This window comes from Bombus huntii, chromosome 4 (genome assembly GCF_024542735.1).
Source record: "Bombus huntii isolate Logan2020A chromosome 4, iyBomHunt1.1, whole genome shotgun sequence".
Lineage (NCBI taxonomy): Eukaryota > Metazoa > Arthropoda > Insecta > Hymenoptera > Apidae > Bombus > Bombus huntii.
In genome coordinates this window covers 10,686,735-10,713,346 of record NC_066241.1, presented here as the reverse complement: position 1 = coordinate 10,713,346, position 26,612 = coordinate 10,686,735, and the positions used below count along the sequence as shown (strand labels likewise).

The 26,612-nt window shown below is 37.0% G+C and overlaps 4 protein-coding genes and 4 long non-coding RNA genes across 9 annotated transcripts; 3 read left to right on the top strand and 5 right to left on the bottom strand.

Annotated features, from left to right (window-relative positions):
* The first annotated feature begins 1,952 nt into the window (after nucleotides 1-1,952).
* LOC126864906 (actin, clone 205-like) lies at nucleotides 1,953-3,982 on the top strand. Its single transcript, XM_050616777.1, has 2 exons — nucleotides 1,953-2,113; nucleotides 2,765-3,982. The coding sequence occupies exon 2, from the start codon at nucleotides 2,786-2,788 to the stop codon at nucleotides 3,914-3,916; it is 1,131 nt and encodes a 376-aa protein (XP_050472734.1). The 5' UTR covers nucleotides 1,953-2,113; nucleotides 2,765-2,785; the 3' UTR covers nucleotides 3,917-3,982.
* On the bottom strand, nucleotides 3,049-17,183 carry LOC126864917 (uncharacterized). The gene is made up of 2 exons (XR_007689373.1): nucleotides 17,035-17,183; nucleotides 3,049-3,165 (listed from the first exon to the last, which is right to left on the bottom strand). It is a non-coding gene; the product is annotated as an uncharacterized LOC126864917 (long non-coding RNA).
* On the bottom strand, nucleotides 3,334-11,315 carry LOC126864916 (uncharacterized). Its single transcript, XR_007689372.1, has 2 exons — nucleotides 11,143-11,315; nucleotides 3,334-3,578 (listed from the first exon to the last, which is right to left on the bottom strand). It is a non-coding gene; the product is annotated as an uncharacterized LOC126864916 (long non-coding RNA).
* Nucleotides 7,701-17,928, top strand: LOC126864907 (actin, muscle). Of its 2 annotated transcripts, none has more exons than XM_050616778.1 (3): nucleotides 7,701-7,836; nucleotides 10,324-10,941; nucleotides 17,247-17,915. In XM_050616778.1, the coding sequence occupies exons 2-3, from the start codon at nucleotides 10,350-10,352 to the stop codon at nucleotides 17,783-17,785; spliced, it is 1,131 nt and encodes a 376-aa protein (XP_050472735.1). In that variant the 5' UTR covers nucleotides 7,701-7,836; nucleotides 10,324-10,349; the 3' UTR covers nucleotides 17,786-17,915. The 2 variants fall into 2 exon arrangements, with proteins under 2 accessions (XP_050472735.1, XP_050472736.1); XM_050616779.1 differs by lacking the exons at nucleotides 7,701-7,836; nucleotides 10,324-10,941 and adding exons at nucleotides 15,446-15,581; nucleotides 16,538-16,688 and having other exon boundaries at nucleotides 16,781-17,928.
* LOC126864918 (uncharacterized) lies at nucleotides 12,130-15,264 on the bottom strand. The gene is made up of 2 exons (XR_007689374.1): nucleotides 13,252-15,264; nucleotides 12,130-12,445 (listed from the first exon to the last, which is right to left on the bottom strand). It is a non-coding gene; the product is annotated as an uncharacterized LOC126864918 (long non-coding RNA).
* A 7-nt stretch (nucleotides 17,929-17,935) lies between the features above and the next one.
* Nucleotides 17,936-20,339, bottom strand: LOC126864919 (uncharacterized). The gene is made up of 2 exons (XR_007689375.1): nucleotides 18,951-20,339; nucleotides 17,936-18,817 (listed from the first exon to the last, which is right to left on the bottom strand). It is a non-coding gene; the product is annotated as an uncharacterized LOC126864919 (long non-coding RNA).
* A 162-nt stretch (nucleotides 20,340-20,501) lies between these two features.
* LOC126864891 (uncharacterized) lies at nucleotides 20,502-24,803 on the top strand. The gene is made up of 9 exons (XM_050616749.1): nucleotides 20,502-20,987; nucleotides 21,277-21,978; nucleotides 22,042-22,375; nucleotides 22,449-22,783; nucleotides 22,857-23,082; nucleotides 23,159-23,497; nucleotides 23,598-23,751; nucleotides 23,824-23,987; nucleotides 24,076-24,803. The coding sequence occupies exons 2-9, from the start codon at nucleotides 21,329-21,331 to the stop codon at nucleotides 24,373-24,375; spliced, it is 2,502 nt and encodes an 833-aa protein (XP_050472706.1). The 5' UTR covers nucleotides 20,502-20,987; nucleotides 21,277-21,328; the 3' UTR covers nucleotides 24,376-24,803.
* On the bottom strand, nucleotides 24,743-26,585 carry LOC126864915 (26S proteasome complex subunit SEM1). The gene is made up of 4 exons (XM_050616796.1): nucleotides 26,424-26,585; nucleotides 25,351-25,520; nucleotides 25,165-25,261; nucleotides 24,743-24,928 (listed from the first exon to the last, which is right to left on the bottom strand). Exons 2-4 carry the CDS (start codon nucleotides 25,433-25,435, stop codon nucleotides 24,880-24,882), a joined length of 231 nt encoding a protein of 76 aa, XP_050472753.1. The 5' UTR covers nucleotides 25,436-25,520; nucleotides 26,424-26,585; the 3' UTR covers nucleotides 24,743-24,879.
* Nucleotides 26,586-26,612: the final 27 nt, after the last annotated feature.

The following is a 26,612-nucleotide window of genomic DNA, read 5'->3' as shown; positions in this document are numbered from 1 at the left end:
TTATTTCGAGAAGAAGAAGCAATTCTAATTGATTGAAAATCATAATTCACGTTATACTGTATTAAAAAATGATATTAAAGAAAGATAAGATAGGTGTATGACAAAAAATAAAAAGACGAAAGCAATTGTATGAGAATATAACCTGAGAAATCGAATTTAACACTATTTTTACTTAGAGAAATTGGCGTTATTTTTTAAAGAAAATTAGAAGGTAACACGAATGAAAAATATTCTGAATACTCGTGTACGGAAGCTTGACCATACTCATTGAATGTTGAAAGTAAGTGAAATGCATCCTTCATGAGTCAGACACGATAATAGTGAACCTCATTATTAGACCGCGGATGTTTATGTATTTGAAAGTGTAGAAATGCGCAGAATAGACGTGTACAAAACTATATAAAATATCCAAAGTATAGTACCTGTTATAAGCTGTAATATTCGGTGAAACGGACCTTTGGTTATCTTCTGTTTAGCTTAAAAATATGAATTTGCATAAATTGAAATGAATTCGCACTCTACCCACTATTATTTATAGTTTGAAATACTTATCGTTTGTAAATAATGAGCAACCGTTAGTAAAAAATATATTAACAACTGTGAAAATATGGTAATGTGAGGAAAGTGATGTATTTAAATAAAAAACAGTTTAGCGCCAAAATGTAAAATTATAATTTTATAATTTGTAAATAATTAAGATACGCTCTGCTAACATAAAGCTCATCGTATCGGCAAAGACTGTTCTCTTACAAGAGTAGGGAAAAGAAAATGTAGTAATTTTAATTAAAGGAATGAAAATATTTGCGATAATGAAGTTCATCGGTTAATTTTAAAAAGAATACAACTGTTTATTGGAATTATCAGAAAATTTGCTGATTTGGAAGACAGAGTAATCTTACGTAATGACGCAGCGAATATACTCCACGCGCATATTTTCGTGCACAATATCGGTGTGACGAGTGTAACAAATTTAACACGATAAACAACCACACTTCCTACAATTTGCGATATCCTTCAAAATACGAAATTTTCTTGTACATTAAACATACATCATTTCATAAAAAAGAAGTATGAAATTATAGTAAATTAAAAAAATTATCATTGAAAAACTGATTAAATCGTCATGAAATAATCCTTGATTATTAATTTTGATTATCATAGATTCTGATAAAAGTGACAAAAGCCTCGTATTAATTTAATAAATTATCATCTGTGCCTGGTTCAATTTGCAGATACAATTTTAGAGTTGATAGCTAAATTTTAGACGGAATCTAAAATCGACTAATCTACATAAAATCAATCTGATAAAAGCTGGAAAGATTCAAAATAATGATTAATACTTGTCTCCGGTGCCGTCAGTGCCTTGATTTGGTTACACACGCGCTCAAGTCGAGCCAGTGACCTGTTGAATTACCGGCAAGCTATAAGAACGTTTCAAATCTGCATAGAAAAGCGTAAGAAATACGAATTAGCTCAAACACATTACCAATGCGGAATCACCTCCTGATTTCTATCATTAACTTAGTAATAAACATGGAAATATCGATGAAACCTTACTCTCTGATAAAATCAATTAGCCATCGCGAAACGTTTGATGATGATACACAAGCAACGTTTGAGTTCCGAATAAAATATCAAATTATCCTGAACGTTGATCGATTTACATAGCCATATCACGTAGGAAGCGACGATTTGTTCGAGCAGCGTGCTAACGTTGAAAAATCGCAAATACCGATGGTTCAATGCAAAAACTAATTCTAGCCAAGATTATGCGCTACTTGGATAAGGTTGGGGAGCCGGTGGGAGGCAGCCGCATAATTCTCCCCGCTGTTCTCGGACGGCCAGGGCCGTCCAAATTCGTATTACTGTCCACCCTCTACCGAGATTCCAACGCCGAGCGCTATACTAATTTCCTGGTTCGTAGCGTGTCTGGTCCGCAGACATCGTCACACGAAGCTTTCGCGTGGGCAGACGCACTGGCCAGCCCTGGAGGCGTCCCGCGTGCCCATCTTCGGTAGCGTCGCGTACGCTGCGGATGTTATATCTGGCGTCGCGGCGCCCTCGAGCCTCAGCCGCTCCTCAGTCGCCCGTCGATTCACAACTCACCCCCACGGTTAGTAATTCTGCCAAGCCTCCACATTACATTTTTTTTTCTCTCTTTCGTATATCGAAAAGAAGCATCGAAGAAGGTTGTGTAGTGTAGCGTTCGTCTTGGACGATCGGTGCTTTGTGGTGACGCAAGTGATCAACTAGGGAATCGATTAATAGGATTTCACAATTGTCATGTGGAAATAGGTGCACGGATACATTTTATCGAGTGTGGAAAATTGTTACAAGGGTTGGACGAAGTAGACAAACTTGGACGAAAAGTGAAACTGGCATCGTCCTACGATTCAACTATTTTGAGATATCGATAAAGATTTTGAAGTAGACAATAATTCTTTTGAAACACTAAAAAGATTTAGAAGTAAAAATTAATTGTTAAATCGATAGAATTGGTACATTCAAGAACGATCGGTAATAGAAGCTTCTCTTATAAAACTCCTTCCTTACGAAAAAGTGTCATGTTTCTTGCAAATGATTAGTAAATTCGTAAGCAACAAATTCAAATTCAATTCACCTTTAGTACAAAATTTCTAACTCTTTAATCTTAGACTCAGTAGTTGCTGGATGATTTATAAATGTTACGATTGAAGTTTAGTTATGAAGAAAGGAAATATAGCAGCAGAATTGGTTGCATAACCGACGATAAATTCTTTTTCAGAGACACTAAAAAAGCAGCAAAATGTGCGACGACGAAGTAGCAGCCCTTGTTGTCGACAATGGATCCGGTATGTGCAAGGCCGGTTTCGCCGGAGACGACGCTCCCCGTGCCGTATTCCCCTCGATCGTAGGTCGCCCCAGACATCAGGGTGTGATGGTCGGTATGGGTCAGAAAGACAGCTATGTCGGCGACGAGGCACAAAGCAAGAGAGGTATTCTCACCTTGAAATACCCGATCGAGCACGGTATCATCACCAACTGGGATGATATGGAGAAGATCTGGCATCACACCTTCTACAACGAATTGCGTGTTGCCCCTGAGGAACACCCAGTCCTCCTCACCGAGGCTCCCCTGAACCCAAAAGCTAACCGCGAAAAGATGACCCAGATCATGTTCGAAACCTTCAACAGCCCGGCCATGTACGTCGCCATCCAGGCCGTGCTTTCCCTGTACGCTTCCGGTCGTACCACCGGTATCGTCTTGGACTCCGGAGATGGTGTCTCGCACACCGTACCCATCTACGAAGGTTACGCCCTTCCTCACGCCATCCTCCGTCTGGACTTGGCCGGTCGCGATTTGACCGACTACCTCATGAAGATCCTCACCGAGAGAGGTTACAGCTTCACGACCACGGCTGAGCGAGAAATCGTGCGCGACATCAAGGAGAAACTTTGCTATGTCGCCCTGGACTTCGAACAGGAAATGGCCACCGCTGCTGCCAGCACCTCCCTCGAGAAGAGCTACGAGTTGCCCGATGGACAGGTGATCACCATCGGTAACGAGAGGTTCCGTTGCCCAGAAGCCCTGTTCCAACCTTCCTTCCTGGGTATGGAATCCTGCGGTATCCATGAAACCGTCTACAACTCCATCATGAAGTGCGACGTCGACATCCGTAAGGATCTGTACGCCAACAACGTACTCTCTGGTGGTACCACCATGTACCCCGGTATTGCCGACCGTATGCAGAAAGAAATCACTGCCCTGGCCCCATCGACTATCAAGATCAAGATCATCGCTCCCCCCGAGAGGAAATACTCCGTATGGATCGGTGGATCCATCTTGGCCTCCCTGTCCACCTTCCAACAGATGTGGATCTCCAAGCAGGAGTACGACGAGTCCGGCCCTGGCATTGTCCACCGCAAGTGCTTCTAAGCGCATTGCTGACGATTCAGCAACGTCGCACGAACGTCGAAGAAACATCGATCGACTTCGGGGAAATCGAGAATACGATCCATCGGTTTCCTTTAAGCAACTCACATGCTGCGATAAAGAAATTTTATCAAAATATCACAATATCCAGATCATCACCAGATCTCATCGAATGTTCATTATTGTGGTCATCTGTGTCGCTCTGTAAGATGCGACAACCTGGCTGATCATATATATGTTGACTCTACAACTCTTTAACGGGCTGTCAAAGTCACACTCATCCGTTGTTTCATCATGACCGAGGAACCCGGCAAAGGTGTTGGTTCTCGATACAGAGCTCACTCGCGGATGGCCATTCCTCGTCTAGTATCAAAACGAGGCCCATGAACGATGCCAGATCGGCTGACCTACCTACCAAATGCATCTTTCGATTATGAAAGGGACATTCTGGACACGCAAGAAGAAAACAGGATCTTCGAGAGAATTGGACCAACTTCGAGGGAAGCTGCGCTTGTCTCACTGTTACGCGAGATCCCTGCACCTTCAACAAATTTCTCAAATCCTACTTCTACCTAGCCTGCTAATTGAAGCGAACTCACCATCGATATATACTTCTATTTTAATTTATTTTGTAAATATTATACATTATATTGCTATATTGTTATACGATATATCAAAAAGTCAAATTAAATATACATTCTCTCATATCATTAGTCATATCCTTCAACTTCGATGCGTTAATTATGCTTTGTTACATTCGGCGTATTTGCTTTCCTTAATACGTACCTAAAATGTACGATGTCCTTGCTCGAGAGCAGAAACTCTTTTGGGAAATGTTCGCGTTCGATCTCCTTAAGAATGTTGTTCCGTCTCTCGTAAGTCTGCGATTCTTGTCGACTTTGTCGGTGAAACACCTGTAACGTAAATTGTTACATAAAAATATATACACTTATTCAAAAAGCTCGACCCTAATAGGATTAACTAGACATTGACTTTTCCCTAGATTTCGATATCCTTTCGCGTTCACTCCGAGCAACGTATCGCATATCGGCGTTGCTGAATTTAAATTATTCAGAACTAAGTTTAGAGGATAAGCGATCAAATACGGAAATACATCTCAAACACAAACACAACAAACACAACTCTCGTTTAATTATAATTCCACATGTCTATTATCCGTTCGCCAAATATTTACATACGAATTTTTATTCGCTACATATTATCAGCATCCGATGCTGCACGTGTCGTATGTGTATCTGTTATACACGTGTTTCATCGTACATGTATCTGATATACAGGAATTTATGTAGAAAAGAATTGCTCTTTTCTTCGCGATGCTCAAGTCCGAATATGTCTGCGAGAGCAGGGTAAAGTCGGCGTTCGAGTGGTTTTAAAATAACTATTGTTGTGACGTGGACTTAACGAATGACCTTGGCCTAAAATGACTAATCTACTCCTGCACGGTCCCCTTTACTATATATTTTTCTAAATCCACGGAAATATTCACTAGAAAAATTCAAACTTTCTTTTTTTACCCAGCCGTTTGGTAACCGTGCAACGTGCCAGGAGTTTGGTCATTTTCGTAATTTTGCCCGCTTCGTTTACCGAAAGCCTTTTCCGTCGATAAGCGAATACGATGGCCGATAAAAGAGCTACGGATCCTGCGATTTATTTTCGTCCCGGTGCGTAATCTCGAAATATTCCTCCTACTGTGATATCTGGGGGAAAGAGGAGAGCACGTATCGCGCAGGGATCAAGCTCGATCCGTTGTCAGCCTACGAGTAAAACTAAATTTGTTCGTATTGAAGAAACGATCTGCTCAACACATTTGCAGCTGATAATTTTACGAGAATCTCAAAGCAGAAAATGGCGATTAAGGTCACTGGTTGCTACAATTAATTTCTTAAATAATTTCTATAGTTACGATAAGAATTGAAATTCTTGCTTTCTTAGTGATTAACAATTGGCCATGTCAGTGGCAGCTAATGTGTTAATCCATCGAGACGTCTATATTTTCTGTAGCAATCCGTTGTTTGTATTTTATGTAATTTTAGCACTGAACGATTCCCTACTAAAATCGAAAAATAATTTAAATTTCATGACCCATCATGTACTTTTTATGAAAAGATCGATAAGGATTATAGTGAACGTTAGGTTTGGCTCAGGGAAAATGTTTGTGGAAATGTATTAATAATTTAAACGTTAAATGAATATGGATTAAAGTCCGTACGTGCTGACAAAACATAATCTTACAAGAGTTTATTAAACATTAGACTTTTGACACTGTCTGATAACTATGATAACATTTGGAGTTAGACAAATTTTAATTCGTAGGAATGAGACATGCAACAAATATACTATTTTCTATTTTATGAAAGATAAAAGTAAGTGATTAGCATGAAAGATAACTTTTCAATTTACAATTTAAAGTAAAATTCACGAAAGATGATGACACGAAGTACAAACAAAATTCACAACAGCACATTTGGTCTTTGTGGTATTGAAAATTCTTAGCGTTCGTCGTGTCCTATATTTCTAGACGGTGATCGTATTTTGCGGTGAATTTCACTCCAAATCAAGCGGAAGAGCTGTCTTTTTCTTAGAGAGAAACGACATGAAATTTCTAGCACTTGTTCATACCCACAGAAATAAACAAAAATTTGAAAATATGCTTCAGTTACGTGCCACATTTACGTAACTGAAACTACGATTGCCTCTTACTTCTCCATGGAAAAGTCTCGTTTAACAACGAGTCGAGACAATTTCCAGACATTGAAACATTAACAGTTAACAGCTAATTTGCATCTTTCTGAAGTACGATATTAAGTCTAGCATAAGTACTTGGAGAATTTACGCGGAACTCTATTTGTACATGAGATAAATCAGTGCTCCCGCTTTCTATATACATCATACTCCGTGCAAGCAAAGCGCAGCCAGCTCTTACATTACATGGCACTTTAAGCAAAACGATAGAGGCACGAAAGCCGACTTCCGTAATAAAACAAGATGAAAACCTAACTGGTGACTTGGAGAACTAGTAGCGTACACCTTAGCCCCTAAGTTTAACTTAGCTTTCATGGAACATGTTGAAACAAAACAGGCTACTAAACGCAAGCTCGGGCACAAATTCTCTGATAATCCGTTCGATAAAATTCTCCGTTTGTTTCAGTTAATTCTTAGAATAAACGATTCGCGATCTTAAGATCAGCGGTTCACCGTTTCTTCCCGAAATGGGAGAAGAAACGATGCTTGACGAAGCTCCCTTAGAAAAATTATTCTTCAGATACGAAGAAAAGACGCAAAAGAGACGCAACGGTATCTATGAAAACTTCTTTCGAAACTATTTCAGGAAAATTATTCCATAGATTCGAAGAAAAGCAACGGAAGAGGAAACGATATTTACGGGAACTTTCTTTTAGACATTTTTTCGAAGAAATCGTATTTCAAATACGAAAGTAAAGAAGAAAACAGAAGGAGAAACGGTATGCGTGGAAATCCTTCTCGAAACTGTTTCGAAAAAATTATTTAGATAAGAGAAAAGATATTTAGAAAAGAAACCAGAAAGAAGAAACGGTATCGATGGAAACTTGGACGCCGTGTTTCGGAAAAGATATCCTTCGGATACGAAGAAGGGCCAAGAGAAGAAACGAAGCGTTATAGAGTAAAACAAGAACGAAAGATGGTAGAAGCATAGGAAGAGACGATAGTGTGAATTTTCAAAGCGGCGCATTTTCCTCGGTCCGCTTAGGGCCTGGGGCCGCCTAGTTCGGCGAGCGTCGCGACGCCACGCGAGGCAAGCCTTTTTCGTGCCTGTCGGGCAAGAAGCATCCCACGAGAATGCGGGGGCGTTCTGACGAGAGCATATATTCGACGTCGGGACGCTCCCGAGGCACAGACGCCACTCCAACTCTGTCCCGTGCACGGTACGTAGAAACTGTTCTCTGGAAACGATATTTCATTTATCACGGACGCTATCGGCTACCACCAAGAACCCTCGACACCATCGAAGATACCGGAAGCCGATCGATTCCTGCGATTGATTTTGTTATATCGATCGGGTCGTAGGATTTTTCAACCGATCCTTTGGATAGAAGAGAGCCATAGTTGGAGGCGTAGCGGTACGCTGTTAGACTTTTAAGGGAGTGGTCGAGTTTCCTTCCGGTATCTCGCATCTGAAATAGCATCGAGGGTTAATTGCGTGTGTTCTGAGAACCAGAAGTAATTTTCTAGCATTTGTGTAATAGAAATCACTTAACTGATTAATTTTTTTTTTTTACAGAAAACGATCGATTATTTACGATTTAGATTTGTACGATAGCTTAATTTTAAAAGAGTTCCCTCAGCTGCATCGTGTACGTTAAATCGTATTTCGATATTTGTTTGCAGCTTATTAATGCGATATAGAATCTTGGCTTTTATCGAAAAGTTCGGATAGTAATAATTGGTTTTAGATTTTCTTTCCGTCAAATGTCGAAGCAATTGTTTTATTCGATCTTTTGATATCTACCTTTGTTTTAAACGCAACAAGTAATACGATCTCTTTAGGAAAATTCGTTCTTGCAATCGAAAGTATCCAACACTAGATATCTATTTTTTTGCTAATATTTTATATATTTTTATCGTAATATTTGAAATACTAAATCAGGTTAGTGTTTAAATTTCATATCTATTTGTAAATTACGCATCAACGAATATTATATTGGGGATATTTATTTTCTAAAGGAATTTTTATTTCTTATCGTCGATTTGAATCAATCATACGGCACCATTGAAACTTTTTATTCGTTCTATACGTTTTGTGTACACGATTTCGCTGGCCTTATTAAGTTACCGAGAATAGTTAGAAATACTATTTTTAGAGTAGAACAAATTTTCTCGCTTGTCGTTCGAATTTTTAAAAAAAGAAAGATATATATGAAATTTAATATTACCACGCTATCGTTTAATTTTGACATACGAGAACCTTTAAATTGGTCCAAGTCGTCTTTGAATTATTTGATAACATTTATCTTAGTAAATTTGAGATCATTAAACAGCAAGTTCTACAAATTACATCTGTTCTCTGCACTCACAAAATATCTACTTTAAAATCATCGCATCTTGCTAACAGCTATCCAACGGTAAAATCATAAATTACTATCCCATTTACGGCAACGCAAAATCCACTTAACGATATGAAAAGATATCGAAACCTAAAACCTCAAACTAACTGCTTTCTGCTTGCAAAATTACATATAACTGTATACTCGAAAGAATACTCGCTCTGATTACAAAAGACAGCTATCATCGACGAATTTCCAATCGTTTTAAAAATTTCCTCGCTGGTGTATCGTCATTTTACGCGCGAATTTCTTCTCTCGATATCGAAATTCTTCTAACCAGCTAATCACGAGTGCCAAAAATACCTGCGCGGGGCGAATGGCCGACTCTATCGTCATGTTTAGGCATATTCGAGGTCTTTGCCCGTGTGCGAAGTTAGTCCTTTTGCGAGCAGAGCATAATTTTGGCACGCGCGAGCCACGTCGTTATGCTGTATCTTTCGTGGTCCGAGCGGAGTCGCGGCGAGCAGAGACGATGTTACCCACCATAATCGTCGCTTGCACTTATTAGGGATCGTCCGTCGGTCGTACGTCTAAAGTTAGCGTCGCGGCGCCCCGAAATAGTGCCGCGACGCCGGGGCCGCTTGCCTATCGTTTTATAGGCAACTGGGTCAATTCTGGCGAGCGTCGACGCTTTCCGCGAAAACTTCATCGCGCTGCACGATGCCTATACCGTTTCACTAGCTTCCTACACTTTTGCGTACACATATTTTCTAACTGAACGATATTTATCGAGCGAACGATTGTTTTTTCTTTCGTTGGAGAATTATTTTGAATTCTTCTTTTTGTTTTCATTTTGTTTCGTGAGAATATTTTTGCTACTTAAAAACTGACTCTTAGATTTTCGTTTAGTAAATTAAATATAACGTAAAATAGGATTTTGCAAGTTATAAAAATCATTTTCTGCGTTGTTGAGTTAAAATAGAAGAATCGGGATTTTGTACGAGAATTCTTTCTCTCGAAATTATTGAGTTGCTGAAAATGATGATAGAATTTTACTCCTAGCCCTTTCAGCTACACGTACATTTCTTACGATTTTGCTCACATTTTTTTCCTGATATAAACACGATTGTCGAGCGAATTTTACAACCCATCAAGTATTAGTGCCATACGTCACAAATCTCCGACAGGTTTTCGCAATAAATCAGTGCAAAATCTACGGAAATAGATTTACTCGCTACGATAACATTGGAAACAGATATGTATTTGATAAAATCAAATATTTGATGACACTAGACACCAATGTTATCAAACGGTCATATAAAGAAAGTAACGATGTGAAATTAAGAACGACTGCGATTTCTGTTACAGACACTTAAAATCGAAGAAAAAGCAAAATGTGCGACGACGAAGTAGCAGCCCTTGTTGTCGACAATGGATCCGGTATGTGCAAGGCCGGTTTCGCCGGAGACGACGCTCCCCGTGCCGTATTCCCCTCGATCGTAGGTCGCCCCAGACATCAGGGTGTGATGGTCGGTATGGGTCAGAAAGACAGCTATGTCGGCGACGAGGCACAGAGCAAGAGAGGTATTCTCACCTTGAAATACCCGATCGAGCACGGCATCATCACCAACTGGGATGATATGGAGAAGATCTGGCATCACACCTTCTACAACGAATTGCGTGTTGCCCCTGAGGAACACCCAGTCCTCCTCACCGAGGCTCCCCTGAACCCAAAAGCTAACCGCGAAAAGATGACCCAGATCATGTTCGAAACCTTCAACAGCCCGGCCATGTACGTCGCCATCCAGGCCGTGCTCTCCCTGTACGCTTCCGGTCGTACCACCGGTATCGTCTTGGACTCCGGAGATGGTGTCTCGCACACCGTACCCATCTACGAAGGTTACGCCCTTCCTCACGCCATCCTCCGTCTGGACTTGGCCGGTCGCGATTTGACCGACTACCTCATGAAGATCCTCACCGAGAGAGGTTACAGCTTCACGACCACGGCTGAACGAGAAATCGTGCGCGACATCAAGGAGAAACTTTGCTATGTCGCCCTGGACTTCGAACAGGAAATGGCCACCGCTGCTGCCAGCACCTCCCTCGAGAAGAGCTACGAGTTGCCCGATGGACAGGTGATCACCATCGGTAACGAGAGGTTCCGTTGCCCAGAAGCTCTGTTCCAACCTTCCTTCCTGGGTATGGAATCCTGCGGTATCCACGAAACCGTCTACAACTCCATCATGAAGTGCGACGTCGACATCCGTAAGGATCTGTACGCCAACAACGTACTCTCTGGCGGTACCACCATGTACCCCGGTATTGCCGACCGTATGCAGAAAGAAATCACTGCCCTGGCCCCATCGACCATCAAGATCAAGATCATCGCTCCCCCCGAGAGGAAATACTCCGTATGGATCGGTGGATCCATCTTGGCCTCCCTGTCCACCTTCCAACAGATGTGGATCTCCAAGCAGGAGTACGACGAGTCCGGCCCTGGCATCGTTCACCGCAAGTGCTTCTAAGCAGTTATGCTCGATTCAAATTATTATTACTATCGATATTGTTATTGCTACACCTTTTCCCCAAACACACCGTTCACTGCCGTACCGCTTCGTCTAGCTGCGACTCCGTTAGTTCAATTCTATCGGCACTGTTTCTACGTGGCGGTGAGATTTTTTCCGACGAACATGGTCTGAACATACACGTCATCTTTTGTATATAAGTTTACATCTACGGAATAAATCAGTCTTATATTCTTACAACTAATCAAAACGTAGCTTTTCATTTTACGATTCCCTGAATATCAATTGCTATTTAATAATCGATTTATTTTCAATTCTATTATATCTTTCGCACATTATTCTTCAATCATGAAGTATCTATTCTTCTGATCCAATCGAAAAATATTTCATCTTTGTTTGATCAAAACATTATTTCACACTACATTACGATTAAATATGTTACAATGAGATACAAACCGGATAATTTCTCATTAGAATCGTGCATTTGCAATGGGGGGGGACACTGCAAATATTAGGATCAAATTGAAAGAAAGGGGCTAGCCATCAATTACTATACGTTCGTATTGAAAGGCTGTACTAGAAAAAAGTTTTGCATACATCAATAAAAACTGGGTAAAATGTCGGCTTAACAAACTTAAAATTTCTAGAATTTCTAGAAAAATATATTTATTCAAATCTCAACACTCGTATTCAACATAAATAACATTTTGGAAGGGACAGTAATATACGTATCGTCATCTACCATGCATGGATTGAATTACGCGAAGGAGTAACTCATTGCTTCTATCAAAATTACCGGGGTATCCAAACGGACTTCTTTACGTTATCGTAAGCTTCGTCGCCAATTTGTTAAGGATAGACGCGCCCTCATCCAGGAACACGCTCCCCTTTAATGCTGGCTTTCTCCTTTAGCGTAGTCCATACATTGAGTGCTTGTCCTGTTTGTGTCTTTCGCATCGCAGTATCTGCAAATTTGCATTCATCACGCTAATCAATTGCTCAAATTGTGATATTTATACAAAAGGTAGTCCGAATATCCTTATACGTAGAATTATTTTGCCGTCTTCTTACTTCCTTAAAATTGTCGAATTACACACTAAGCGCACATGCATGAAAAGAAGAATTTGGTTCTTCAAAATTCCTCCATTCTTCTATAAAGATTCCTCTCTCTTGCAATTGCAATTCTTGCAATTTTACGTGCAACTCGAATTCTTTACAACTCTATAATATACTCTACGGTTACGATGAAAGATATCAGCACTTAAGTTAAATAACAATTATTATCGTCGATATCTTTCTTTATCCGATAATTACATCACTGACAACGTACATTGATAAAGTACTTTAACGTACTTAATTCTCCGCGAAAGCTATACTTTAATCAAAGGCCTGATAGCAAAAACGACTCTTGTTTATGTTTGTCTTTTCTAAGAAAATTCAAAGAATACCCCGCAGCGTCTTTCGTACATTACAATTTCTCTTAACGAAATATTCATCGTATCGCATTATAACTACGAACGTGTCTCTAAGTATATCGAGCTATATCCAACAGCTATATCTAATTCAATTATAAAGTTTTGGCACAACTGTTCGATTTTCGTTCGACGATAGATCAGGACATAGATCATTTTTCGTAATACCGATTCCGCTAAGTCGTGAATTTTCTGAAACGCGTTACTATCTAAATAGTGAAAAGGCTTGGCAAGGGTCGTCTTTGTCACGAGCCCCTCAATCTCTACCGATATTCTTATATAAATGAAAATCTCATCACCTTCGAACATTCCACCGAACATTGTCATCTTCTTGCACGGTCACGAAACTTGGAAACTTGTTGGTCGATCGATCGAATCACCGTCTGTATGCGTACAAGGGGATTCCGTGTGGAAGTTCGTTTGCGATAAAGACGTGCCGTTTCGGGGTTGAAACACGGCAATGCGAATCTGCGAATCGGTCGCACGGTTCGACGGTGGCTCTTGCAAAAAGGTGGAGGGGATCGGTGGTGGCTCGAGCTACGTGGTCGCCCCGTGCACTCCCAATTATAGAAAGCAGCCTAATCGTCCAATAATTCGATTCTATATGCATTTCATCGGCCGTAAATGGCTGATTGAGCCATTTACACCCGGCGTTGCACGCAACCATAATATACGGATCGTTTAGCATCGAAAATGGCGTCGCGTCCCAACTGTAATTCGGATTATTATTGTTGGCACGCTGCGGCCATATCAAGTCATATATTATTCGTTTACGAGTATGAACGACAGCCGCGAAATAATGCGCTTGTCGTGAACATTTTAGAGATCAGCGGCCTTAAAAATTTAATATTTCAAGAGAAAAGTTCCGAATTTATGAAAGTTCGAAATTACGAAATCAGAGAAATCGAACGTCAATTGGTGAAATTAGAACGATAATCGGTTGGGCTAATACGTTCGTTTTAGAGGGATAACATTTAAATTTCTATTATGCTACTTCTATGGCTGTTACGCTTTTGCTTTTATGCTTTTCGTTGTTTTAGTATTTTACTTTTCGTAGATTTTAAGCAGATCGATCTTTTTATTTATTTCGATCCGACACTTTTTTACAGTTTTATCGTTGTACCGTAAATTCTGCGTGGAAATTTTTGTACAAATTTTTTAAATTTGTTACGGATAGTTCCGAGATATTGTCGATTCAGTCGGAGGAGAACGCACGAAATATATTTCGCAAGGCACGCAAAATTCAACTTAATTTCAGTTACACGTATCTAGCGATTAAATTTTCACTATAACGTGTTTATTGGAAGATTTCTTTTGTCGAGAGATCATCTCGTATTTAAGAAATTTATTCCAGGTTTCTCTTTGGGTTTATCCCTTCTTATTAACCGGATGCGTATCTTCCTAACTTGAATTCGAAAATAACGCAATCCTAAACGAAACATTCATTAATTGATAAACATTCATTTACTACGTATCGTAAACATCAAAATCCACTTTGTTGAATCTTCCTTTCACGAAGCACGTTTCGTCCGAACCTCATAAACTTTCATGTCTATTAAAAGCTACCGACACACCGATCTAAACTTTTCATTCAAAAACATTGCAATCTCAAGATCCCATAAGCTTCACTAAGCTCTATATTTATAGACTATTACTACTGCTAATACACACATAAATTTTTCTTTTGCTTTTAATTAATTAAATTCAACTTACACGTAAATCCTAATTTTCCGGTTAAATACAGCAGCAAGTATTTATACACTCGTAATCGCATTACCAGATACAAATACACAAATACACGTAGATTCATATTTAAGACAACTAAAGAAATAGAATCTAAACAAAACACCCGCCAAATATCATAAACTTCGGACATTTTATATACATTTTTGCACCTTTGACCCTGCCATAAATGCACGAACGTCATAGCCTATAGTCGTTCGGAGATCGCCTCTTCCTTTCTTCGACGATGGAAATCAAATGTTCTATCTACATTTAAGTTGAAAGGAAACTAAACTTCGTCGTCTACTTTAAATCATCTCCGTTGTTCTTCGATCGAAAATATTTTGTCATTTTCTTACAGCCTTTGTCTATAACGTAACTTTATTTAAAACGTACCAGGTACCTCGAATGTTCCAACGTATTTTGAAAAATGAAGAAACATCAGATACAGGACACGTTAGGTAAGAAGAACAAGCTGTACATGTGCTCTGTGTCTACCTTCCGGTTAATGAATATGACGGCACATAAATTGGAGGATGAATCAGATTGGACGCTGGTGCCCTTCGACCCTCGGCCGATTAGCGCCTAACGGAAGACGGCCCTGGCGCGTGACGAGTCCTTATTTGGATTGGGGGGCCGTCGGCCGCCGCCTCGTCGCGACGCACGGCGTCTCTCCTTCTCGGCGTCACGGTTAGGGCGGCTAAGGACTAGGCGGTGGCGGCGGGCCGAGACGAGTGTTAATGCACGATAGATTTCCATCTAAGGGGCGGATCGCTATTTTCGGCTGCGAACCGATATGGATAAAGGGACCCCACAGAGCCGGCACTGTGCCACTCGCCGCTCTCGGTCTCTTGCACGACGTACGCCCTAAGCGACCATTGCCGATCTCTCGACTCATTAGCGAACGGTAAATCGAACGAGTGTTCCGTTAGTTTGCATCCGCTGAAACAGCGTGCTGGTGTGTAACCGGTGAGCTTTCTTCTTGATCGTTGGATCGAGACGAGGGTTGCACGCATGATAATCGCGGACGATCGGCTCGGTCCTCGTGCCTTGGAGAACAGGAAACAGTGTGTAGAAACGAGGTTTTTTTGCAAGGTGTAATTCGCGTCGTTTCAGTGACTTCGCACCGGAAATTAGTATCGACCTTGCCAAGAGAGTGTACGAGGACCGAACGCAGTCGATCGTTGCAGGATCCTTGCATGTCATCGAATCCTCATTGTGAAGTGATGTTCCGCAAATGTGATACCAATGCCTGTGCTCTTTTTAGTATACGTTGCTACCGTTGGCTTTAATAGGCGATTCTTTGTTCGATTGGTATACGATTAGACGCTCTTCTTTTAAAACAACGAATAGCAAACGTTTAACGATGATAATTATTCGATCGTACAATTATGGTAGTATTTTAATAATCAACGATTAGATAGCTGCAATATGTCGACTAATTCTTATGACAAATATTTAGTTTAAATTAACAGTTCCTTTTTAGTATCTCTTGTTAAAATTGCTAACGATATTTATTTTGATATTTATTCTGCTTGTAAGTAGTATCTAATGAAATTCTCGATATTTTATTGATTATACCAAACATTCTTTTTCGCAATTCAAATTCTAGTGATTGAAACGGATTTCTTCTATCTATTTTTAATACCGCGCATTTGCTCCATAAAAAATCGTATGATTTTCGTCCTTTTACTGATTCAAACCCCAAATTCTCAAACCTCTTATCAAGATGCCTGCGAAGAAGTAAAAATCGCATTAAAATATCAATATCTAACTATTAACCACCTAATAAAAAAAAAAATATGATCGGAAACAAACGCACGAAATACAGGTTCATATGCATTTCAAATTTCATTTCTACAGTAGGTAACACTAATAATCAAACAAGATGTGTGACGATGATGTTGCGGCACTAGTCGTGGACAATGGGTCCGGTATGTGCAAGGCGGGATTCGCTGGAGATGACGCACCGCGTGCTGTCTTCCCCAGCATTGTTGGCCGCCCACGTCATCAGGTATGGAAATTTTGAAAATTACCATGAAATTCCAATATGTACGCCGTTTTTTTGTTACCATGTCTCGCTAATACTGTTAATAATTATCGCAGGGTGTGATGGTCGGTATGGGTCAGAAAGACAGCTACGTAGGAGACGAGGCCCAAAGTAAAAGAGGTATACTTACCTTAAAGTATCCTATAGAACACGGTATCATTACCAATTGGGATGATATGGAGAAGATCTGGCACCACACCTTCTACAACGAATTGCGAGTTGCTCCTGAGGAACATCCAGTCCTTCTCACCGAAGCCCCTCTGAATCCGAAAGCTAACCGCGAAAAGATGACCCAAATCATGTTCGAAACCTTCAACAGCCCGGCCATGTACGTCGCCATCCAGGCCGTGCTCTCCCTGTACGCTTCCGGTCGTACCACCGGTATCGTCTTGGACTCCGGAGATGGTGTCTCGCACACCGTACCCATCTACGAAGGTTACGCCCTTCCTCACGCCATCCTCCGACTGGACTTGGCCGGTCGCGATTTGACCGACTACCTCATGAAGATCCTTACCGAGAGAGGTTACAGCTTCACGACCACGGCTGAGCGAGAAATCGTGCGCGACATCAAGGAGAAACTTTGCTATGTCGCCCTGGACTTCGAACAGGAAATGGCCACCGCTGCTGCCAGCACCTCCCTCGAGAAGAGCTACGAGTTGCCCGATGGACAGGTGATCACCATCGGTAACGAGAGGTTCCGTTGCCCAGAAGCCCTGTTCCAACCTTCCTTCCTGGGTATGGAATCCTGCGGTATCCATGAAACCGTCTACAACTCCATCATGAAGTGCGACGTCGACATCCGTAAGGATCTGTATGCCAACACCGTACTCTCTGGCGGTACCACCATGTACCCCGGTATTGCCGATCGTATGCAGAAAGAAATCACTGCCCTGGCACCATCGACCATCAAGATCAAGATCATCGCTCCCCCCGAGAGGAAGTACTCCGTGTGGATCGGTGGATCCATCTTGGCCTCACTGTCCACCTTCCAACAGATGTGGATCTCCAAGCAGGAGTACGACGAGTCCGGACCTGGCATCGTGCACCGCAAGTGCTTCTAAGGTGGTGCACCGATCACAGGGGTTCATGATTTTCGCCTGCTTTCTTTTCTTTTTTTTCTATTCGTGCTCGAGCTGTGACCCTTTCACATATGGATTCACCGATGCCAAGGGGAAGAAAGAGAGAAGAAGGTAGAATGGGGGAAAACGAGATTTGGGAAAGGAAAATTACTGAAGTGCCTTTATTCTACACATTTATCAGACTGTACTTTACTTTTTAGTTTGTACAACATGACTGTTTGTTATTTTAACGTTAATTAATTTATTGATAATAATCTCCTCGGCCATTGCAACAAGCCCTTCTCGGCCTTGTCATTATGTATACGCTGACTTACATGTATCGTACAGACACGCACACATACACATACAGATACAAAGGCTTTCTTGAAATCGTAAGCGCACGTAATTTGGCATTTGCGATACGCACGGGGTGGTAATCGACGAGAGTGAAGTATATGATATGGGAAACCATGACCAGGCGCATCAACGTCGGCTCATATTGCTGCCTGGCGTATTGTTCTTATTATATCATATAATTGATGATAATAAAACTGTATTATATAATAATTCAATGTCGGATTATGTGAACCTTATCGTACGTGATATTTCTGGCGGTTACTCAAAACAATGACATAATGGACGGGTACAAATTACGATTTTATAGATAAAGTTCAAGAGAATTATTGTGTTTTGGGTTCTCATGACATTTAACTACAGTGTGCTCTGGCAGCTGGCCAGTTTGTGTGCAACTTTAAGTGACTATACATATTTTCATTTCTTTCAACAGACTATAGAGTTACGCAGTAATTAAGAAAAATTATGAATAATTCTCTGTTCGCTTATCATTATTATTATTATTATTTATATGACACTGAGAATTAGATATAATGTAAGCGTTAAATCTTCAAGAGGATTAGTTACTCTATATTAAGAACCGACGATACTTCGATCCAGAAATAGATCTACAGGCTACACCTGTTCAGCCATAACAATTTACGAAGACATTACGAGCCAATTAGAAGATCACAGCAAATCCTTTAAAATAGAAATAATTAAATTTATCAATTCTCCGTACGATTTATTCGTGAAATTTAATTTCATCGTAAAACGAAACATCTCATTTATTTCCTTGTCCATTTATCTTTCTGGATATAATTATCTAAATTACCTAATATTTATCTATTACTCGTTTCGACATCAGTCAAAGTAATTATCTCCAGCATCAATGACCGTACTTTAATCCCACAACAAAAACATCTCTCACATCTTTCGAGTTCGAAGACGGTCGATTATAGACTCTTGTTCGAAGGAAAATCCGTAACCCAAGACGAGCGATAAAACTGCGCTACAAATAAAGAAATAACAAAAATAGAGTTGTCGGTACGTGGATGCCGTGGCTGTCGGGGAGTGCATGCCGGGGGTCCCCGGGATTGCCTCCCTAGCCTTACAAGGCCCCCGGGTGACTTACGCTTATTTTGACGCTTCACCAACTAAAATTAGAGCCCGCACTCTTTGGGAGTTTTGGGACGTGTATGCATACGTGCGTGCACCTGCATGGGGTGGAGGTGCTCCAGTTTAGGATGACTTTATCACACTCCGTGCCTCTTCACGAGACAGCCACGTGTTGAAAATGCTAATGCTAGAAAACGGATAGCTTTACGAGCAAGCTCGACGAGTAATTCGTATGTATTACGAATCGTTGCTCTTTACCACTTAAATTATTACCGTATCGTATGACTTGTCTTTGTATGAAATAGTGAAACGTGAAAAACGACTGTACGGCATAATTCTTCGGTCTATTATACGTGTAACGGAATAAATACAGAAGGAAAGAATTGATAATTTATTTTTTCAAAGATAGAGTCGTTAATTACTGACTTTGGCTGAAAGAAAATTTAAAAATTTATTATCAAGCGTCATAAATAAGATTTATTAGATAAGTTAACGAACAGTTTTCTTTTCTAGTTATGTGATAATATAGATATAATGATCGTGGTTTAGGTTATAGATAAATTATGTTCATCGAGAACGGACAGAAAATTATTAGTTTCTCGATGATTATAATGAAATTATCTTGATCTTCTAAACACAGGTACATATTACACGTATATACCTAATAATTGTAAGTAATAATAATTAAGTGATTTGAATCGCATACTATAAATATTTCCTCTTTTTAATTGGAATTTCGCTTTTAATAAAATATATGAAACATTTTCCTATACACAAATATCTTTGATAAATTTGTACCTTATACATGTCATACTTATAAATAAATAATAAATATATTATTGGAATCTTAAATAATGTTAATTAATTGTTCAATTATAACTTGTATTATCATTATTAATTTCTAAATATTTTTTTAGGTATGTCGATAAATAATTTTAATGATAATATGTTGAGATAATACATATATATGGTAATATAACACATAACATATTGTTTTGTAATATCATAATTAGACTGCGGATTTTGGAGTATAGTTTTAACATTTATCAATTTTCAAATTCAATTTGTATTAAATAGGTATGAAAATCCTGATTTAAATAGTGATATTACGTGTACGATTCAAATACTTTGCTAGATTTTATGATAAAATAAAAAAATACTAAACTTATATCTATGCACTCTGTATTCAGTTATCTTCTACGTTCTACATATTTAAGTACGCATGTGTCACAACACTTGCAACGGCGCATACATATGTAACGTGGTTCTTTATCAACAAAAAGCGAAAAACAATTACTTTCGTAACCTCGAATTTGAGATACAGTACCAGGTACGTTTTATTATCTAAGGACTTTATTTAAATACAATTTAACAACATATCTTGTTTGTATAAAGTATCGTTTATTTGTGAAATAGTTACAGTGATTATTACTGTCATGTGTATCTTGTATCCTATTCTATTAAAACGAGAATAATCAAGCGATGACAAAGATCGCCATTCTTTCTAAAATGTAATCTATGTCTCATCGTATAGTCACGAAAGAAAATAAAATGTTGATAGAAATTCAGATGTATTTAAGTATAAAGGGATTAAGTTAATGATCTGTGATTATTAATGTGTATCTGTGAAACGAGTTACGTTCGTTAAGGAATTTTATGATCCAATTCGAACGAGAATAAAACATGCCGAGGTTGCAGTATAAAACATCAATATGTCAATACAAGTAATATAGGAATGTTTTAGATACATAAGGTAAATTTCATAAATTATTAAAGTCGTTTTAATAGGAAATAAGTTTAATTTAAAAAATGATTTAATAATTACAAAAATATTTGATTTTCTAACGACATAATTTTAAATGATACAGTGAATTTTTTATGCAACAATGTTATGTTAATTAATGCTTACTGAAAGGAAAGCTTTTTATGTTCCCAGTATTAAAATTATTATAAAATTATTATATGAATAGCATTTCTGTATTTATATCTGAACAATATGGTAAGTTTGTAAAGGAATAAAAATATTTATTTTTTTTTTGCAGATTTATATTATATTGGCACAAAATGTAATATTAAAAGTAGTATTCTTATATTATGTTTACAATGAAGGAAGTTATACCAATGAGCTGGTTGAACCAGATATTGTTGATTTTAAGTATATTAGTTACATTGTTATCTGTAATTATACAAGAATGGGCTGGTCTGACACCATTATATATTTCTATTTCATGGGCTATTTTTATTATAATATTATCAGTGTGGCTCAGTTGTTTTTTATTTCAAGTTGCATTAAAAGCTAATAGACCACTTAATATAAGGTTTGTTAATAATTGGTTATATAACAAATTTGTAAATAATTTGAAATTACAAATTGATTCCAAAGAAAAGAGTGAATGTATTAGTAAATATGAGAATGAAGTAAGAACAAATAAAAACACAAATTCAACACAAGTATCTAAAGAAAAGCGAAAGGAAAAAGTAGTAATTAGATCTAGTGGAAAAGATACTTCTTTAAAAAGAAAGAGAGCAGTAGAAATATATAATTTAGTAACAGAAATAAATTTAAAATGCATAAAGGTTTGGTATAAATCTATCAGTGATGATAAATCATTCCCTAATGAAGCACAAGAATTGCTAAAAAAATTACTGACCAAACTGTTTCATAAGATCAGTTTAATAGACAAAATAAAGCTTACTCATAAGCTGTTTAATGTGTTCTTATTACATTTAAAAGAATATCAAAGGTACGATGTTTTATATATATGTTTATAATATAAATTATTCAAACTAATTATATTATATTGTAGAGCATTACGACGGGTTGAGAAAGGAACTGCACCAAATATTGAAGAAGCATTTAGATATTTACATCCTGGTTCTCGTAATATGCCAGCGTTAGAACATATGCTTCATCGAATGGTTACTATCCTAGCACAAGAATTTTTACAATGGGAGTTAACAAGTTCATTACCATGTAAACTGTTACTATCTATCTTAGCAAAAAGATTATTAATAGTTGTTGAAACAATAAGTTCTCCAAATTGGTTATTTCAAAATTTATCTGACTTTTTACTGCAACAAACACCAAAAAATGTTGCCAAAGTTCAAAGTAAACAGGAAGAGAATATTCCACATGTCAAAGTATGTGCAGAATTCTATAATGCTTATTTTACTTATCATTGATTATTACGAATTAATAAAAGAACTATTTCAGAAAGTTATATCCAATGCTCTAGGAGATGGTATAACATCTGCAACAGCAGCTGTGATTCCACGATCACTACCAAAACCAAAATCTGAATCATCTACTAAACCTTTAATTAAACACGAGAATACCTCAGTATCTATAAATGATAAGAGACCTACTTTACATTTACATAACTTAGGTACAGAACATAGAGGTCTATGGGGTCAAAGTATAGTAGAGATAGATGCTGAAATAGAAGGGGATAAAATATCTCCTGTATATGAGGAACCTACAGATTTTGCTACAACAATTGCTAGACTTAGAAATGTATTACAGCAAAAGTCAACTGTAAATACACCATTGTGGGTATTAATATTTTTCAATTTTAATAAATAATTTAATAAATCAAATATATATCTATATTATATTTTTCAGACATGTGGAAGAAAAATCTTATGTAGTATATGAAGGTAGTCAATTTACAAATTTGTCAATTCCTTGGACAGAATTTCATACAGCTCTTGATGGATCACAACAATTACTTTATTGTATTCAATTTGATGATATAGAACAACGGGGGGTTGATCTATTTGAAACTACAACTGCTACTGTTAGAAGACAATATCGCGATTTTGCTCAGTTACATACTAGTCTACAAGAGGTGAATTTAACATTTTATACCTATTAACTGTTTTATGGTACTTTTTGATTTATTTTGTGCAATGTAAAATATATAGATTCCAGAATTAGCATCTATTATGTCAAATTTGGTATTACCAAAAGGCGGTCGTCTTGAATTAGAGAATTATTTGAAAACTTTAACTACACGCTTGGCTAGTGAATGTCCACCGCAATTGCGACATTTTTTACGTCCAAGTAGTAACGCTAATAAAAAAGCAGATGTGGTTGCACCTCGATTTGACAAGTTTTTAGTCAAAACAGTAAGTGGTGTTTTTAATACTTTAAGAACAGTCGTTCCAGGTTTTGAAATTGAACAAGAAGAAGAAAATGTTCCGTTACCAACACTAATGCCTTTAGCTGATATTCCGTGGAGATTCGTCGAGAATATTAAATCGGTAATTAAATGTAAATTTTAATGGACAAAATATTTCAAATTAAATGAAATTTATAAATCATATCATTATATATAAAATTTCACCTCTCTTATTATAATAGAAAAGTCTAGCAGCTGAACTTCAACAATTAATAACTGAAAGAACTGAATATTCTTGCGTGGATTCTGCTTACGAAGCTGTTGATTCAATGGAGAGTGCTAATGATTCTGCATTATTAACTCATTGGTGGGAAACTGTAAAAAGTTCTTATGAAGGTAAATATAATGTATTATAAAAATTATTGAGTATGTTATAAAATGTTTCTTTTCTTTTACTTTTATTTTCAGAGGACCTTGATGATTTGGATTCACATCTAATATTAACATGTGTTGCTGTCGATCTTATTTGTGAATTATTGGCAGGAGTTGGAAGTAATAATGCCTTGCAGCAAGAGGCAGTTGTTCGATGGGCAAAGCTACTCTTTGGAAATGTTACTGAACCTATATTACAAGTAATAATTCATATTTATTTATTATTTTTTATTGTTATAAGAAGTACTATTATTTTTATGTTCAGTTATGAATTTCTTATAATTACAGACTGTTACTTTACAAATTTTTGATCAATTGGGTAATATATCACTTCATAACGTCCAAAATAAACTTTCTGAGGAACCACTGGAACTATTAAAAAAAAGACTGTTGCAAGAATTATTAGTTAAACTTCCAAATGATGTAAAATTAGTATTTGGCGAAGATGACACGTTAAATATTTTAAAGTATTTACTTGATTCTTACGAAATAAAGAAGATTAATGTAGACTTAAACCTACAAATATTAGATGTTCTAGCATCACAGCTATTAAGTACATGTAGGTCAAAACATAGTACAACTCTTTAATAATTTAATTTTATTTTAATTCAATAACAAAAGGTTGATTCAATTCCTTTTCTCAATTTTATTTAGCCATTGATCAAGTTACAGGTCTTAGGAGTTGCTAATTATGTTTTAAAATATGTTTAAAATATGTTTTAGTCGAAAGGAATTGATGTGCCATATGTAACTAAATTTGTTGATTTAATAATGTAGAATTATATAAAATTTTCAAAAACAGACTATGTACCTGATTATATAAACTAAGGATGCCAAGTATTTTTTTCATTAATACAGGACTCTTTATGAGTTGTATGATGTAATTCACGCATATTAGGTACTATATGCATTTAAATTGTACATTTGTATTTAATGTTTAAGTTTTGTACAAATATTTATGAAAAATCATTATATTTCACAATTAATAAAAGTCTATCAATATACATCAAATGAAACTTATATGTATGCAAAATCTTAGGAAATTAATACATATTTATTCTTATGAATAATAACATCTAATTTATAATTTAATTAAGAATCCTTCCCTTTGTTGTGACCCTTTTGTTTTTCTAATTGTGCCCTGAAACAAATGATTGTATTTTAAAAAATTATATGATTTGACAATTTTTTAACCACTCATAATGTTCTTAATATTTTAAAGGAATTTATATTTTTCAGTATTAAACAATATTGCTATAAATTACAATAGTATTGCAGTAAAAATATCATACTAATGAGATTGAATTGTTTATTATTTGATGGTTTATAAACCTGAAAGCTATGTGCTTCTTAAAATAGTGTTATGATAAAAATTACCTTAATTGTTGATTAAAATCATCTTCTACATCATCGTCATCCCAGTTGTCTTCCCAAACACTAATATCTTCATTGTCTTCATCAACTGCAGTCCAATCTATCAAGTCATTCAGTCAAATTGAGGTTAGAATACTGTACGAACCATTTTAACAATTATAATAAGTGTATAGCATTAAATTATTGTACCTTCTGCAGGGAACTCCTCAAATTCATCATCTTCCTCTAATAATCCGAGATCAACCTTTGCTTTATCGTTCTTGTTTTCTGACATTGTGAAATTTTATAATTATCACGTGAATATGTCACTTACGGAGGTAGAGACAGAACACGTTTGAATCTTCTAGAGACTTTCCTTGCTGGATAAAAGACGATCGAGCATGAAATAAAAGTTCAAAGCTACCAACTTTGACTCAGAAGAAGAATTCTATAAATCATTATAATAAATTTATTTAAATATAAAGAAATTAAATTATCGTTCCTCACGTATTTTCCTATAAGTGAATAGTGAATTTTATAAAAAGATATTGATTCTATAATAGTATTCTTCATCATATACTAAAAATGTCATAAAAAATGCTTAAAATAAGTAATATAGGGAGTATAGCACTTGGTTTGAAAATTATTGCACTTGACTTTAAAAAAGTATCTATAATTTAACCAGTTCTCTTAATTGAAACTGATTATATGATATTAATAATAACAATAAATAATAAAGCTGGCCCGATGAAGATAATATAATTATTTTAATCTTTTAAATACATATATCGTAATATAGATTAAATAGATATACATAATATAAATTAAATAAATGTATTGTAATTATATATTTTGTTAAGGAAAAAATATAAGTAATTGAATTTCTCGAAATCGTCAAATCATCATAGGCATTCAAAATTTGCGCTAAAGAAAGTTAAATCTTCGTTATATCACTAGATTGCGCTGACCACTGATAGATACTTAACATCAATTTACTATCTTGTATGTACTTTTAGGTATAAAATACTATTATAAGCAGAGTAGGGATACAACTATTGTATCCATGCATACCCCTACTCTTTGTTATACGTGTATGTATGAATGTACATCCACTGCTGTATAATAAAATTATATCACAGAAAGTACTGTGTAAACCGAAAAGCATAAATTTCAAATCTGTAAATTAATGATTGATATCGTATAATTTAACGTTATCAGGTATACGAATTACCAACACTTTTAAGACATTAAAGATATATATAACTAAGTATATATCCGATTACCTTATCGTGTACAACGGAAAATTCCTTGTATCCTTTTTTTCACGTGACGCAACATAGGTAATCGTAAATATTACGTTTCACCGTTGATAGTTCAATTCATCAGAAATTAAAATTAAAATTGGAATTCGTGTTGATAAGCAAACGAGTGTAAGAGTGCGCTTACCGGTGTGTCGCATCGTAGTGGGGCGA

Coding starts and splice junctions, on each gene's coding strand:
- LOC126864906 (XM_050616777.1), top strand. CDS start 2,786: ATGTGCGACGACGAAGTAGCAGCCCTTGTTGTCGACAATGGATCCGGT.
- LOC126864907 (XM_050616779.1), top strand. CDS start 16,563: ATGTGTGACGATGATGTTGCGGCACTAGTCGTGGACAATGGGTCCGGT. Junction 16,689..16,780: donor TTGGCCGCCCACGTCATCAG/GTATGGAAATTT, acceptor TAATTATCGCAG/GGTGTGATGGTCGGTATGGG.
- LOC126864891 (XM_050616749.1), top strand. CDS start 21,329: ATGTTTACAATGAAGGAAGTTATACCAATGAGCTGGTTGAACCAGATA. Junction 23,083..23,158: donor TACATACTAGTCTACAAGAG/GTGAATTTAACA, acceptor TAAAATATATAG/ATTCCAGAATTAGCATCTAT. Junction 23,498..23,597: donor TCGTCGAGAATATTAAATCG/GTAATTAAATGT, acceptor TTATTATAATAG/AAAAGTCTAGCAGCTGAACT.
- LOC126864915 (XM_050616796.1), bottom strand. CDS start 25,435: ATGTCAGAAAACAAGAACGATAAAGCAAAGGTTGATCTCGGATTATTA. Junction 25,262..25,350: donor TGAGGAGTTCCCTGCAGAAG/GTACAATAATTT, acceptor ATGACTTGATAG/ATTGGACTGCAGTTGATGAA. Junction 24,929..25,164: donor GATTTTAATCAACAATTAAG/GTAATTTTTATC, acceptor CATTTGTTTCAG/GGCACAATTAGAAAAACAAA.